The 17,500-nt window shown below is 32.8% G+C and overlaps 1 protein-coding gene and 1 long non-coding RNA gene across 2 annotated transcripts; one reads left to right on the top strand and one right to left on the bottom strand.

Moving 5' to 3' along the window:
* Positions 1-1,186: 1,186 nt before the first annotated feature.
* On the bottom strand, positions 1,187-3,082 carry LOC146733795 (uncharacterized). The gene is made up of 4 exons (XR_014926721.1): positions 3,029-3,082; positions 2,356-2,484; positions 2,008-2,043; positions 1,187-1,222 (listed from the first exon to the last, which is right to left on the bottom strand). It is a non-coding gene; the product is annotated as an uncharacterized LOC146733795 (long non-coding RNA).
* Positions 3,083-5,886: 2,804 nt separating this feature from the next.
* On the top strand, positions 5,887-7,920 carry LOC102802490 (E3 ubiquitin-protein ligase TRIM33-like). The gene has a single exon (XM_006822635.2). It carries the CDS (start codon positions 5,975-5,977, stop codon positions 7,895-7,897), a length of 1,923 nt encoding a protein of 640 aa, XP_006822698.1. The 5' UTR covers positions 5,887-5,974; the 3' UTR covers positions 7,898-7,920.
* Positions 7,921-17,500: the final 9,580 nt, after the last annotated feature.

Genomic DNA, 17,500 nt, shown 5'->3' with positions numbered 1-17,500 from the left:
TATGGTTGTTGTAAATATGTGTTTTTTTATGTATTATTATCTATGATTTTTTGCCATTTTTGTGCAAAAATAGTGGCAAAATATGTAATGGAGGATTCTTGGGTAATTGAAAAAAAACAGTAACAAGTGAATTGTATAAAATATCTCTGGCCAGAAACTAAAATATACCGACAGCCGTAAACAGGTATGAGACTGTCTTGTGTGTTACCTCAATCAATATGGAGCTACCAAGAATGCTCTATTTCAGATTTTGTAGGATAGGGTTATGATTAGAACACCCCATGGCACAAAGGCAACAGTCTGTGAATAAGATAGGCCAAAAGATCACATCACAAAAACAACCATGATGGAAACTTTTTGACATTGAGTTTTCTTGTGCTGACATAGATCCTGCAATGATTTTTTTAATCATTAGTAGTTTCATCAAAAGTTTCTTTTTATTAAAATGATTTTTTTTCAATCAGACATTAGTTGTGGAGTGATCGGTAAGGTACTGTATGTGACTGACTGCTTTATACAAGTGAATTTTTGATGTTTTACTAATCTGAATAAACCAGCCATGATGAGAAGCATGTTGAACATTTTGAAATTGATTTTTGATTTCATTTATAATTTATTTTTGACATTGGAATAATTATTCCAAACATTTTATTTGACATTGGTAGTGGTGTGATCATTGATTTATGACTCTATATAAATATATGGACAAATAAACAAAAAAGAAGACAGATGTATGTCTGACTTAACTGCAAGTCAGACAGACAGACAGACAGACAGACAGACAGACAGAGAGACAGACCGAAACACTGACACAGACATACAGTGTATAGGGCTATAATAATATAAATGGCCTGTGAATATGTGAATAACCAGACAAACAGACAGATAGAAAGACTGATGTATGTAAGCTGGTAGTTTGCACTACCAAGTGTAAGATAATGACCAACAAGAAGTGTTCAAAATTTGGCTATAAAATTAAAGTTTTAAAATTATGAATCTGTACTTAAATGCAAACAAACAAAGGACAGACAGACTGATGCATGTAGACACAAATGTTGGACCATGATTCACAGCAAGATTCAAAAGAATTGGCCTGAAAATTGAAAGGACAGAAAGACAAGACTGACTGTATCCCCAGCTGACACTATGTTTCATGGGGCAATAAATCTAAAAACATATCAATAATTACCTTCAGTACTTGTGGTACTTTTGTGGTCTGCATCTGAAACAAAATAAAATAACTATTAACGCCTTTTACTACAGGTAACACCTGAGCTAGGCAAAACAACCACTAGACTTATTCAACAAAGATGCTTACAGTGAGTGTAATAAATATGATGATTTCTTTCCCAATAAGCACTGCGTGATGTTTACAATTGTACAACAATGTTTACATTTGGTCATTTAGTATATTTTTCAGCGTGAACGGGATCCAGAAATCACAGGCATCTCCATTTTCAAGTACTGTTAAATTTAGTTTGTTATATAATAAATTTATTATTTTAATTTATTTTAGCTTTTTTATTGATAGACAATACTACCAACCATCACTGTGTTGCAGACTTGCAGTGTAGCTATTATTTGGAAATCTCCGTATCACTGCTTGCATCTATATTGTATGTTCTAAAATAGAATGCAATGAACTTGAGCCAGAACGCTACTTGTCACTGAAGATTCATACTTATACAAATGATATGTGATTACTTCTTTCATTTTCACATTAGTGTTTGCTTGCAAATGTGCATTATATATGCATATAGTAACATGGAAATTTACCCTCTAGCATGATGAAACAAGACTACATGTCATGGAGTGACCAATCATTGTTCTTAGAGTCTGAATTGAAGGACTCTCTTAAAATACATTTACAGAATTGATATCTCTCCATTTTAATAACGTTAAAATGTGCATACTTATTATACAAGTAAGATAATCAATACTTGACATGTACAAAATGGAAATGCAATATAGGTAACTAATACTGATATGAATCCTTTTTTTACTCACTATCATTGCTTGCTTGGCTACTATTCACTGTATGTCCTGAAATTATGGTTAGGAAAAAAACAACAATTAGTTTGCACATTTGAATTATCAATAAATTTTGACCTGCAAATACAGTAGCAAAATGACAAAATGTATAGAGAGACCTACCAAAAAGATTGCCTATACAATTTATAGAAATGGTAAAATACACACAAAATATTACAAAAATTTCATGTGTCCACAAATGTTTTCTAAAAACATCCTAACCCTCAGATTGGCACATTTCAAATTATGAGTCTAGCAAATACATTGCAGGAGAACAGTGATTAGCAAGACTGGAAATATAAACTTTGTTAAAATCAAACTCACCTGTTTTTTTGAAGGTGTGTGTTTTTTAATGCTATGACCACACATCACACACTCCATTTTCAGCACTGCACCTGCACTTGATGCACTTAAGAAATTTGTGCATGCACATAACTGGCAAGAACCAGCACACTAGCATGAAAAATGTGTTAAAAAAAACATTTGTTATTATTAAAGAACAACTAATATGACCCAGCATACCCAAGATTGATTGTTGTTTATTGGGACAGCTGCATGTGCATATTGTCTAGTTGACATGTGTAGTCTTGTAAATGTGTATTTTGTTCTCTCTTCAATAAAAGCAGTTACAATGAGTTAAGTATCAACAAATTGCAGTATACTCTATAAATATGGAGAGTTTCTAGAAACCATACTTATGCATTGTAGCACAGCAATAAATAAAAATTTTGAAGTCAGGAAGCAGGATCTTACTTGACATTTTAATGCCTGCTGTCAGTAATATTAACTTTTACTTTTTGTTTTTCTGTTTCTAGAAATTGAGCAAGGGTGAATAAAAAATAAATAAATATAAAATAAATAAATAAATAAATAAATAAATAAATAAATAAATAAATAAATAAATAAATAAATAAATAAATAAATAAATAAAAAGGTATGTCGAGTTGGCAGTGAGTCGTATGTTATTGTGTTAATGAAATGCATATTATATACTCACATGGTCTCTAGCCATACAAGAACATGCCTTACACTTATTAGACTGCATTTGCTTTTTATACTGCTTACATAAGCATTTAGAACATTTTCCCCTAGGGATATTTTCATGGTCACAGTCCATTCTGTAATATAAGCATTCAAGAAGTAGAGCTAACTTATAATAACACTGAACAATATTAATCATTTCTGGAAAGTCTTCCCCTTGCACCCGACCCCTCACTCGATCTCAAAATCTGACCTGCATCTTCCTTAATTCTATTTATTTGGGGTGGTGGAAGGTAGGGGTAGGGTTAGAGCATGAAGGTAAAAAACGAATTCTTTTTTTTTACCTCCAGGCTTCATGGTTGGAGCTAAGATTGGGGTGGGTACAAATCACAACAAAATTTAATACAGGCAACAATTATTCACCTGTCTATAAAAGTCAAACTTTGGTTGCCTTGTATAATAAAACATTTCTTATTTTCCCATTTTTTCCCGGGAAATGATAGAATTATAGGTTACAGCAGTCATATTCGATGATGTCATTCAATTTTCAAATTCGACTCGATGAGTGGATGACTTCATGTACAGTTTTGCCACTCTTTGCTAGACTTTAATTGCCATGTTCTTTCCACAACAATCTGAATGTCAGATTAAAGTAACCAAATATAAGTCAGTGGCTTCATATATGCCTAATTGCCAGAAAATACTTCAGTCCGACCAATCTGTGCTAGGCAATTATATATTATATATATATATATATTTATTTGCTCTTATAGGCCACTAGCCCCTTTTGCTTATTACAATACTGATACAACAAATCTTTGGTCAAAGGTCAAGTACATCTTGTCTCAACTTTAATGCATTTTGTATAAAAACAGCTAAGTTACTAATAATTTCAAATGAATTACATGACATTAAAGAATAAAACTTATTTACAGATAGATTTGTATAAGACCAAATGGGAATCAGTCGCTTTCTAAGCATCTCGTACAGAGGACATATCATAATGAAATAATATTTGTCCTCTACTTCCATCATGTCACAGACTTGACAAAGTCTATAATCAATGTCAAGCCCCATGACCCTGCCGTCCTCTATTGCCAATACATGACTGGAACATCTAAAGCATGATAATGTTCTTCTCAATTTAACATTACTAATAAATAATAAATAATCTTCCATCTGGAATAGGACTTTGAAATTACAATATGTACGTAGTTTGTCTTTTTGTACACACCTCCGCTCTCCAATTTTGTCTAAAAATATCATTTGCCCTTGACATAAATTGACAGAGAAAGGCTTCAGGGTCACCAGGACCCTGCCAAAACCACACTTCGCCAAAACCAAACTCAAAAAGAATAGATTTTATGTGTGTTGCCCATGACGTTCTGTCATTTTCATCAAGATTGAGCGCAAGTTTATAAGCTTGCTTAGCAACTCTACTTGGGTGCATGGTTAATAGTCTTAGCCAGTATTTCATACACTTTTTGACTGTATAATTATATATAGGGTATCTACCACACTCTCCGAGTACTGCAACGTCGGATGTGGAAGACTTAACTCCTAAAAAAGCTTTGCAATATTTTAACTGGGCTCTTTCTACTACCTGATATCTATTATGTCCCCATATCTCTGATCCGTAACTCAAAATTGGTAAAATCATACCATCAAATAATTTAAAATAATCATTATATGGAAGACTCCCAGTATTATGTATCATGCGAGGCAATGAAGTATAGTGAGACGCAGAGTGACGATGATGATTACAACGAACAACACTTAGCAATCCATGCTTTTCGGCGATTATCTTTGGAAGTATTTGTATGATAGGCAAACGACCGTCTCAATTCAGACCTCATTACATGTAAATAAGTCCCGATACTCACCTTTCTCACACAGGAAAAACTTCAATGAGCGAGACTCTTCTCCCTGCTTCAACAAGTGTACATAAGAAGCGCCGTTCAAAAGTCATTGATTGGCTGAGCAGTTAAGGTCAAAGATTAGAGGTCAAGGAGCAAAGGGCGAAAAAAGTAAAAACCATTTTCAAAACCAAAATTAAAAAGCAAAGTCATTTTCAGAAGTAAAATGTAATTTTAAATTCATTTTCAAAAATAGAAGTATTTTTTCATGTGCAAATTCATTTTCATTTTGAAAAATAAAAGTAAATTTTCAAATGCAAATTCATTTTCGAAAATAAAAGTAAATTTTCAAATGGAAATTCATTTTCAAAAATAAAAGTAAATTTTCAAATGCAAATTCATTTTCGAAAATAAAAGTAAATTTTCAAATGCAAATTCATTTTCGAAAATAAAAGTAAATTTCAAATGGAAATTCATTTTCAAAAATAAAAGTAAATTTTCAAATGCAAATTTATTTTCAAAAATAAAAGTAAGTTTTCAAATATAAATCCATTTTTGAAAATAGAATAAAATTTTCGAATTAAAATCACTTTTCAAAAATAAAAGTAAATTTTCAAATGAAAATTCATTTTCAAAAGTAAGATGAGGATTTCAATTTGCGATATTCACTCTTGTTTTTAAATTTTGAATTGATTTTAATCAACAAAGCCATTTTAAATGCAAATCAAATATTAAAAATTAAACGCACAAAAAAGTCACACTTTTCACAAAGCACGGTCGTGAGCCTCGGTTGCCGTAAACCGACCATTACAGTCACGTGATACTACGAATCACGTTCAATCACTGAACTTGCTTATTTGGTTATTTGTATGCCTATGTTAATCAATCTTGAAAAAACATGTCTCAGATAAACATCGCCACCAACGGTGGTTTGTTTGGTATCAGTCCGGTTAGATTAGCGCCCTCTCCGATGCTACTTTCCAATGACTAAGTATTTCGTCATATTTAAACCCCATTTCCCCGAACATCTCCGTGTTTCGGTTTGCTGTGGACAACGTATCTCGATCGTTCCCGAATCGTTCTTGAACCACGAAACACGGATCATCATGGCTACTAAAATACCTGTTGATAAGTTCGATGACGACCTACTGACATGTCCTGTTTGTTTGGAACGTTACAAGAATCCAAAAATTCTACCTTGTTATCATTCCTTCTGTGAGGAGTGTTTAGTGAAGCTGAATGGGCCGCCTGGCAAGGTGATATGCCCCATCTGCAGACAAGTACATATCGTGAGTAACATTCACACACTCCCGCTAAGTATAATGATAGATTCTGTCATAGACATTATTAAAACTCATGAGAGTCAGCGAGGTGATGGATCCTGCCAAGGTTGCGAGGAAAACTCTTCAACAGACATTTGTATAGATTGCGCTGTGGATTTGTGCGAAACGTGCTCTAAAGCTCACAGTAAAATGCCAGTTAGTCTACGTCATCGTATTCGGCCTATTGTTGATTTCCAAGCGGTCGAATTGCGAGAATCATCGATGGTCGCTATTTACTGCAGTTCTCATTCAGATAAACTTGTCGAACTTTATTGTGAACAATGTCGAATACCTACATGTCTTTTATGTTTGGAGTCGTGTCACAAAGGTCATGAAGTGGTTGCCCTACAGGGGGTAGCTGATAACTTATGTATGGAAGCCAACGATCGCATAAAGCAATTGGATCAGAAAAAACGTGAAGCGGAAGTGAATAAAATAAAAGGGAAAAAACAATTGGAAGAATTGGCAAAAACACATTTACATCGTGAACAGCAAATAAAGAAACATTCACAGGAAACTATTGAGAAACTAATCAAAATAGTAACCCTAGAAGAAAACAGTCATTTGAATAAACTAAAAACGAATTATGATAAACTCAATAAAGAGATCTACAATGAAGTGCGCCGCTTTGAGACAGTTGAGAAACAACTGAAGAGCACAATTACAATCATAAGCAATTTATTGCAATATAGCAGTGCTGCACAACTGATGAAAACGAGCGAAGAAATATATAGACAACTGAATCAACTGGAAAGTATCACGATTGATCCTCTTGATGAAATGCGTGACGCACTTCCCCTGTTTCGTCCTGGGAACATTGTTCTACAGGGATCCCTGGGTACGTTTCGTACATTAGAATCACCAGATGCCGTATATGCAGAGATGGAATTGGAGAAAAAGATTGGGGGCGAGGGCACAGCACCAGGAATGTATGACGTACCACTTGGAGTAAGTGTTGACACACGTGGTCACATTGTGGTGGCTGATAATAATAATCAGAGGATTCAGACAATGGATATATGTGGCAGACCCAAATCACAGCTACCATTTAAAGGATACAGTAAACCAGTCAGACCCATAGATGTAGCAGTATATGATAATACTTACTTTGTTACAGATGGGACACGGGGGTTAAATGTAGGGAATAATCAAGTGATTGTATGTAATATTTCTGGCAAGGTAATAACGTGTTTCGGTGGGGAACAATTACATAATCCATATGGAATTGCCATCAACCATAAAACTGGTATTATTTATGTAGTAGATCAGGGGGCATATTGTATTCGATTGTATGAAATAGAAAGTTTCAAATATATTAAGTCAGTAGGATGTAGGGGTAATGGGAATTGCCAATTTGAATATCCACAGTTTATAGCTATTAATAATAAGGGATGTCTGATAGTTTCAGATGCAGTTACCAATCGTATTCAAGTTCTCACCTCCGATGGTGGATTTAAGTTTGCATTCTGTGGCTCTCCGAATGGCAAGTTTCACCTACCATATGGAGTTACCACTGATGGGAAAGATAATATTTATGTGTGCGATGGTCGCAATGATAGAGTGCAAATGTTTAACAGTGAAGGAAAGTTTATAACCAATATTGCTAATGGCAGAGATGTACTGTCCTTTCCAATAGGCATAGCAATTACTGGTGATGGAAAGGTTGTAGTAACTGACAGCACATACTTTGTTAAAATATTTTCATAAATAAATATCAATATTCCTCAAAATTCATGATGTTTGTTGCACTAATTCACTCTATTTAAGTTTGTGTATAGCTTTATGAGACATTCTATTTGCACTAGGTTTTGTCCACATAATATGCAAATTAGACAATTTAAACATCAGTTTCTACGTTACCAAGAACTTTTAATTGCCAAATCCTGACACCATAATAGTGTGTATCTAATATTATAATTTGCGTCCTGAATGGATGGTTAATTCAAATGTCAACAGTAATTTGATAATATACATTTATTAACATTAACATTTGGAATTTCTTTTTGATGTAACATAGAAGGTTTTTTTTACTCTTTGTCGAGAATCGCTTTTAAATGACTTGTCTTGCAATTTAGAATGTACGGATTATACAAGACTCATTGTGATTATTCATAGTGAATACATTAATTGAACGCAGGTTTAAAACTGTACATGTTGTCATGAGTCCATTTCTCAGTCCAAAGTTCAATCCGATAACACGTTAAATACGATACTGCTAAAAACGTCTAATACGAGCTTCATAAGATTAGTGTATGATTCAAAAACCTCGCAAATGTTAAAAAAATAATTGTCCAAATTTTAGCTCCCATGAGTGTAGTGCACAATGAGTAATGTTGTCCCAATATTAATGTTTTCAATGGGTGTTAATCAGGCATTTCTATCCTCCATAATCGTGATTCATTCTGCATTTAAGCTTCATGTCAGTTGAGTATTTAAAGTTGAATGCCAAAATTTAGTTGTTGCCGATGAAGTGGAAAATAATACGGCACAAAGTTACGTGTATTAATTAAGTAATTTGCATATGAATGAAACCATTTATTATTATGATTTTTAACACAAGTTTTCTCGAATGTATACAAACTTAGTACATGTATATTGTATATGTGTCTGGTAATTTGATTGATAATGTATTCGTAATAAATAGTTGCATTACAATAAACTATTACTTCTTTGTTTACTCATGTTTCAATTCTGACACGACTCTGAGTGAGAATAACAATGTAATCCAAATACATATTTATACATTGCTTGTCTGGCGCTACAAAAAATAATCAACACACATAATGAGTAATCACTTATAATTACAGTCATTTATAATAATAATTTTGTATTTAATATGCCAAATAACATATGTAGATGGCAAATTCGCATACATCAAAATTAACAGTTTTTAATCGGTAACAATTAATTTAAATACTAGTATATACATAGACATCATTGTTAATATGTTTTGCGATAATGTTCATATCAGCGAAGACTCTTATACTTATACAAACCGTGTGGTTTGCAATCATGTCATTTTTTTGTACGATTTGGTGTTGATATTTAGCGTGGTGTAGCTAGTTAGAAAGACCCCACCCCTGATTAGATAGCTGATGTGTCAGCCATTAGACATGACGTAATCGTTGTCTGGGTACATGTCGGGATTTGTAATAAATTAAACAATATCTTGTTCCCAGCAAGTTTGGAAATTCCCAAATCTATAAATAGACCTCTACACTAGGACCCAGCGGAAATCCCCTAGTTTATAAATAGAACGTGCTCTCTATTGTGTCTTGCATTTCGACCTCTCATTTAGAGATATGTGTTGCAACAGTAGTTGATATGCCCACCGAGTGCGGTGACAATGCATGATTAAGTCTACCATAACTTTTCACCTAGTCTCATTGTAAAGCTTGGCAATGGCGAGCGTGAATGAGTCTACTGCGTTCTTTCGCCAAGCTATTGTTCCCAGCAAGTTTGGAAATTCCCAAATCTATAAATAGACCTCTACACTAGGACCCAGCGGAAATCCCCTAGTTTATAAATAGAACGTGCTCTCTATTGTGTCTTGCATTTCGACCTCTCATTTAGAGATATGTGTTGTAACAGTAGTTGATATGCCCACCGAGTGCGGTGACAATGCATGATTAAGTCTACCATAACTTTTCACCTAGTCTCATTGTAAAGCTTGGCAATGGCGAGCGTAAATGAGTCTACTGCGTTCTTTCGCCAAGCTTGGCAGTGGTTTTAAATATATATTTCTTTGCCTAAACAAATTTGCCACTGCCTGACTAATAGATGAGTTACTCAGAAGATATTTATTATTTTCTGATTTCTTAGTCTTACCCTGCTGGTTGCAATCTACACAATTTAAATACAAAAATTGTTAATAAAATTGAATTCAAAACTAAGAAATAAGGTAGGGCCAAGTACTAACCTTGTGGTATACTACATGATATAGGAAGTTCCCCAGATGAAACATCATTTGAAAAAAAAAAAAATTGTGATCTATCTTCTAGATAACATTTAAACCACTTATTTGAAAGTCCGCGTATACCATAATGATCCATTTTTTCCAGAAAAATGTATGATTAATAGTAAATTCGATAAATATTCCAATAGTTGACTTGCCATAATCAATTTGAAGGAGTAGTGTGTTTATTAAATTTATTAGGGAAAGCTTAGTGCTGAATTTATTACGAAACCCGTATTGATGCTTGTAAAGAATTTTCTCTTTCTCCAAATAATGCAGTAGTTGTTTGTTAACTATTTTTTCTAGAACCTTGCTAATAAGGGGTAACACTGAGATTGACCTATAGTTCCAGGGCATATTTTTGGGGCCTTTTTTGTAGACGGGCGTTACCTTTGCCATTTTTAATGCATTTGGAAAATTGTCCCTGTAAAAATGATAAATTAAAAATAAAACAAAGTGGTTTTAAAATGATATCAGCTCCATCTACAAGAAGTCGTTCCGGTAAACAGTCATAGCCAGACGATGTTTTTCTGATCAAGATGGTTTAATGTCAAAGCTACCTCCTGTGGTTGGAGCAAGGACGAAGGAATTCACATTGGGGTCATTAAGAAAGTAATCAAAATGTTTTGGGGGATTGGTAATATATGAGACAAGGGTGGGTCCAATATTAACAAAGCAATTATTGAAGTTATTGAATGTAATTAGTAATGTCATCAATAATTACCAAACCTGATATCATTGCTAAATTTTACATTATGGAAATCAACTTAATACAAAACAAAATATACGTGTATTTTAAAATTAATTTCGCTGCACTACTATTTATATGCATACACCGAGACTGTAGCGCCCTCTACGGCAACTCATGTCAGAGATTGCACAACAGAGTGCATTGCTGTCGTCATGCTAATAGTAAAGTATAAATATATATTCACTTGTCAATGTTATCAGGTGAGCCGTGGCGTAGTGGTTTTATGTCATACGAGACTAAGGCTTGTGATTACTCCTCCATAAGCGACACTGGCAGAACCCCGCTCTGCCAAATCGACACTCACTTCTTGGACAATTTTTAGCCATTGTTTTTTCCTCATTATTATTATTCCTATTAAAACTGTGATGTTTATAATGCACAATTTTAGTTATAACAGAACATAATAGGTAATAAATCAAACATGCATGAATAAATTATAGAATTGACAGCGCAGCAATGCTTTACACATGGATGGAAATACGTATGTGCAACTAAACACGCGTGGACTACTAGTACATGTATAAACTTTGGAGCACACATTTAAATTGACGTTATGAGCAACGAAGTCAATATTAAATCTCTACCAGATATACTGTCGTGTTTTTACTTTTACAAACTATCAATTAAGTAAACCGAGACAAATATATCAATTGGAACACTTCTCAGGTATGAGGTTTTAGTCAATTGGATGTTGTTATAAATTATTATAACTACATCCATTGAATTTAATTGATTTTTATAACGAATTTGTTTTCAAATATTCAATTTGTCTTTGAAATGTTAAATAACTGCAGTATCGTACTACGTGTTCCAATAAAAAAAAAATAATAAAGGAAAAATATCAATTCAGTTATGATGGAAAAAACACACACAAAAGCAATTGCGCCTAAATAAAAAATAAAATGAGACTTTGGGGTCTAAATATATCATTTGTTTAGAAATTATATCGTTTAAATAGCTAGCTACATATCGGCAATTGCGTGTGGAAAATAATAAATTGAATAAGAAGATTTGTTTCTACATAACTCCATAGTTTAGCATTTAGATCATTTAAATAGCAGCTAAATATCGGCAATTGCGTGTGGAAATAATAATTTTAATAAGAAGATTTGTTTCCAAATAACTCCATAGTTTAGCATTTAGATCATTTAAATAGCAGCTAAATATCGGCAATTGCGTGTGGAAAATAATAAATTGAATAAGAAGATTTGTTTCTAAATAACTCCATAGTTTAGCATTTAGATCATTTAAATAGCAGCTAAATATCGGCAATTGCGTGTGGAAAGAATAATTTGAATAAGAAGATTTGTTTCTAAATAACTCCATAGTTTAGCATTTAGATCATTTAAATAGCAGCTAAATATCGGCAATTGCGTGTGGAAAATAATAATTTGAATAAGAAGATTTGTTTCTAAATAACTCCATAGTTTAGCATTTAGATCATCTAAATAGCAGCTGAATATCGGCAATTGCGTGTGGAAAATAATAATTTGAATAAGAAGATTTGTTTCTAAATAACTCCATAGTTTAGCATTTAGATCGTCTTAATAGCAGCTAAATATCTGCAATTGCGTGTGGAAAATAATAATTTGAATAAGAAGATTTGTTTCTAAATAACTCCATAGTTTAGCATTTAGAACGTCTAAATAGCAGCTAAATATCTGCAATTGCGTATGGAAAATAATAATTTGAATAAGAAGATTTTTTTCTTAAATAACTCCATAGTTTAGCATTCATCGAATTGAAAAGGTGGTGACATTTGAAACAGTATACATAGTCTCTGGAGCACACATTTATAATTACTTTATGAGTAACGACGGCAATGTTAGATCTTCGCCTGATATATTTCACTTTTACAAACTAACAAAAATGTAACAATGGATTTATAAAACAAATAACGTCACCATGAAAAGTCATGAACTTGAAATAGAAGTAGAAAGTGACAACAGCACAAAAAAGTATCGAGAAGACTGAATATTACGTACGTCCCAAAATCTTGTACTATAGTGTACTTTATGTTTATTATTTTCGCTGAGTCGGGATGAATCCGTGAAAATATAATACAGTGAAAATACCCCTTTCCTATATTTTCTATTCAAATCATCGAAAATTAGTGAAAATAAAATTCTACAAAATAGCCAAAATGTTTTTTAATCGAAAAATAACTTTAGCTAAAATAAAGTCTTCAGCAGTAAAATGAAAAAGTGAGTGTCGATTTTGCAGAGTGGGGTTCTCCACGACACTGGTTATGTCGTACCAGTGTCGCTTATGGAGGGTTAATCACAAGCTTTAGTCTCGTATGACACGATCCCACTACGCCACGGCTCACCTGATAACATTGACAAGTGAATATATATTTATACTTCACTATTAGCATGATGACAGCAATGTACTCTGTTGTGCAATCTCTGACATGAGTTGCCGTAGAGGGCGCATGGTTGTTTATCGGCGATCAGTATTACTACATTCACATGAAGTAGTACAAAATATATCGTCCAGTTATATTCACCAAGATTGTCTGAAAATAATATAGACATAGTCTACCACAATGATTATGTAATTCAGAGAAAAGCACGCATTTTCGAAGTGCACTGAACTTGACGATGACTTTAGTTGATACAGTGTATTTAGTAATGTCATCAATAATTATCAAAACTAATATCACTGCTAAATTTTACATTATGGAAATCAACTTAATACAAAACCAAAATATACGTGTATTTAGAAAATAATATCACAGTACTACTACCAGTATGCAGACATCGGGACTAGTGCCCTCTACGGCGACTCTTGTCAGAGATTGCACAACAGAGTGCATTGCTGTCATCATGCTAATAGTAAAGTGTAAATATATATTCACTTGTCAATGTTATCAGGTGAGCCGTGGCGTAGTGGGTTTATGTCATACGAGACTAAGGCTTGTGATTACTCCTCCATAGGCGGCACTGGTTCAACATAACCAGTGTCGTGGAGAACCCCACTCTGCCAAATCGACACTCACTTTTTTAACAATATTTAGCCATAATGTTGTTTTCCCTCATTATTGTTATTTGTATTAAAACAAATTTCGTACAAGTATCGTACTACGTGTTCTAATAAAAGTAAAAATAACAATTCAGTTACGATGAAAAAAAACACACACAAAAGCAATTGCGCCTAAATAAAAAATAAAATGAGACTTGGGCTCTAAATATATTAGTTGTTTAGAAATTAAATCGTTTAAATAGTAGCTGAATATCGGCAATTGCGTGTGGAAAATAATAATTTGAATAAGAAGATTTGTTTCTAAATAACTCCATAGTTTAGCATTTAGATCATTTAAATAGCAGCTAAATATCGGCAATTGCGTGTGGAAAATAATAATTTGAATAAGAAGATTTGTTTCTAAATAACTGTATAGTTTAGCATTTAGATCATTTAAATAACAGCTAAATATCGGCAATTGCGTGTGGAAAATAATAATTTGAATAAGAAGATTTGTTTCTAAATAACTGTATAGTTTAGCATTTAGATCATTTAAATAACAGCTAAATATCGGCAATTGCGTGTGGAAAATAATAATTTGAATAAGAAGATTTGTTTCTAAATAACTCCATAGTTTAGCATTTAGATCATTTAAATAGCAGCTAAATATCGGCAATTGCGTGTGGAAAATAATAATTTGAATAAGAAGATTTGTTTCTAAATAACTGTATAGTTTAGCATTTAGATCATTTAAATAACAGCTAAATATCGGCAATTGCGTGTGGAAAATAATAATTTGAATAAGGAGATTTGTTTCTAAATAACTCCATAGTTTAGCATTTAGATCATTTAAATAGCAGCTAAATATCGGCAATTGCGTGTGGAAATAATAATTTGAATAAGAAGATTTGTTTCCAAATAACTCCATCGTTTAGCATTTAGATCATTTAAATAGCAGCTAAATATCGGCAATTGCGTGTGGAAAATAATAAATTGAATAAGAAGATTTGTTTCTAAATAACTCCATAGTTTAGCATTTAGATCATTTAAATAGCAGCTAAATATCGGCAATTGCGCATGGAAATAATAATTTGAATAAGAAGATTTGTTTCTAAATAACTGCATAGTTTAGCATTTAGATCATTTAAATAGCAGCTAAATATCGGCAATTGCGTGTGGAAAATAATAATTTGAATAAGAAGATTTGTTTCTAAATAACTCCATACTTTAGCATTTAGATCATTTAAATAGCAGCTAAATATCGGCAATTGCGTGTGGAAAATAATAATTTGAATAAGAAGATTTGTTTCTAAATAACTCCATAGTTTAGCATTTAGATCATCTAAATAGCTAGCTAAATATCGGTAATTGCGTGTGGAAAATAATAATTTGAATAAGAAGATTTGTTTCTAAATAACTCCATAGTTTAGCATTTAGATCATCTAAATAGCTAGCTAAATATCGGCAATTGCGTGTGGAAAATAATAATTTGAATAAGAAGATTTGTTTCTAAATAACTCCATAGTTTAGCATTTAGATCAATTCATCTAAATAGCTAGCTAAATATCGGTAATTGCGTGTGGAAAATAATAATTTGAATAAGAAGATTTGTTTCTAAATAACTCCATAGTTTAGCATTTAGATCATCTAAATAGCTAGCTAAATATCAGCAATTGCGTGTGGAAAATAGTAATTTGAATAAGAACATTTCTTTCTTAAATAACTCCATAGTTTAGCATTCATCGAATTGAAAACGTGGTGACATTTGAAACAGTATACATAGTCTTTGGAGCACACATTTATAATTACTTTATGAGTAACGACGGCAATGTTAGATCTTCGCCTGATATATTTCACTTTTACAAACTAACAAAAATGTAACAATGGATTTATAAAACAAATAACGTCACCATGAAAATTCATGAACTTGAAATAGAAGTAGAAAGTGACAACAGCTAAAAAAAAGTATCGGGAAGACTGAATATTACGTACGTCCCAAAATCTTGTACTATAGTGTACTTTATGTTTATTATTTTCGCTGAGTCGGGATGAATCCGTGAAAATATAATACAGTGAAAATACCCCTTTTCCTATATTTTCTATTCAAATCATCGAAAATTAGTGAAAATAAAATTCTACAAAATAGCCAAAATGTTTTTTAATCGAAAAATATATTTAGCTAAAATAAAATCTTCAGCAGTAAATGAAAAAGTGAGTGTCGATTTGGCAGAGTGGGGTTCTCCACGACACTGGTTATGTCGTACCAGTGTCGCTTATGGAGGGTTAATCACAAGCTTTAGTCTCGTATGACACGATCCCACTACGCCACGGCTCACCTGATAACATTGACAAGTGAATATATATTTATACTTTACTATTAGCATGATGACAGCAATGCACTATGTTGTGAAATCCCTGAAAATGAGTTGCCGTAGAGGGCGCATGGTTGTTAATCGGCGATCAGTATTACTACATTCACATGAAGTAGTACAAAATATATCGTCCAGTTATATTCACCAAGATTGTCTGAATATAATATAGACATAGTCTACCACAATGAGTATGTAATTCAGAAAAAGGCACGCATTTTCGAAGTGAACTGAACTTGACGATGACTTTAGTTGATACAGTGTATTTAGTAATGTCATCAATAATTATCAAAACTAATATCACTGCTAAATTTTACATTATGGAAATCAACTTAATACAAAACCAAAATATACGTGTATTTAGAAAATAATATCACAGTACTACTGGCAGTATGCAGACATCGGGACTAGTGCCCTCTACGGCGACTCTTGTCAGAGATTGCACAACAGATTGCATTGCTGTCATCATGCTAATAGTAAAGTATAAATATATATTCACTTGTCAATGTTATCAGGTGAGCCGTGGCGTAGTGGGTTTATGTCATACGAGACTAAGGCTTGTGATTACTCCTCCATAAGCGACACTGGCACGACATAGCCAGTGCCGTGGAGAACCCCACTCTGCCAAATCGACACTCACTTTTTGGACAATGTTTAGCCATTTCATTCCCTCATTATTATTATTCCTATTAAAACTGTGATGTTTATAGTGCACAATTTTAGTTATAACAGAACATAATAGGTAATAAATCAAACATGCATGAATAAATTATAGAATTGACAGCGCAGCAATGCTTTACACATGGATGGAAATACTTATGTGCAACTAAACACGCGTGGACTACTAGTACATGTATAAACTTTGGAGCACACATTTAAATTTACGTTATTAGCAACGAAGTCAATATTAAATCTCTACCAGATATACTGTCGTGTTTTTACTTTTACAAACTATCAATTAAGTAAACCGAGACAAATATATCAATTGGAACACTTCTCAGGTATGAGGTTTTAGTCAATTGGATGTTGTTATAAATTATTATAACTACATCCATTGAATTTAATTGATTTTTATAACGAATTTGTTTTCAAATATTCAATTTGTCTTAGAAATGTTAAATAACTGCAGTATCGTACTACGTGTTCCAATGAAAAAAACAAATAAAGGAAAGATATCAATTCAGTTATAATGGGGAAAACACACACAAAAGCAATTGCGCCTAAATAAAAAATAAAATGAGACTTTGGGGTCTAAATATATCATTTGTTTA

Source organism: Saccoglossus kowalevskii, chromosome 16 (genome assembly GCF_978046115.1).
Source record: "Saccoglossus kowalevskii chromosome 16, keSacKowa6.1, whole genome shotgun sequence".
NCBI classification, from domain to species: domain Eukaryota; kingdom Metazoa; phylum Hemichordata; class Enteropneusta; family Harrimaniidae; genus Saccoglossus; species Saccoglossus kowalevskii.
This window is presented reverse-complemented; position numbering and strand designations above follow the sequence as displayed.

Coding starts and splice junctions, on each gene's coding strand:
- LOC102802490 (XM_006822635.2), top strand. CDS start 5,975: ATGGCTACTAAAATACCTGTTGATAAGTTCGATGACGACCTACTGACA.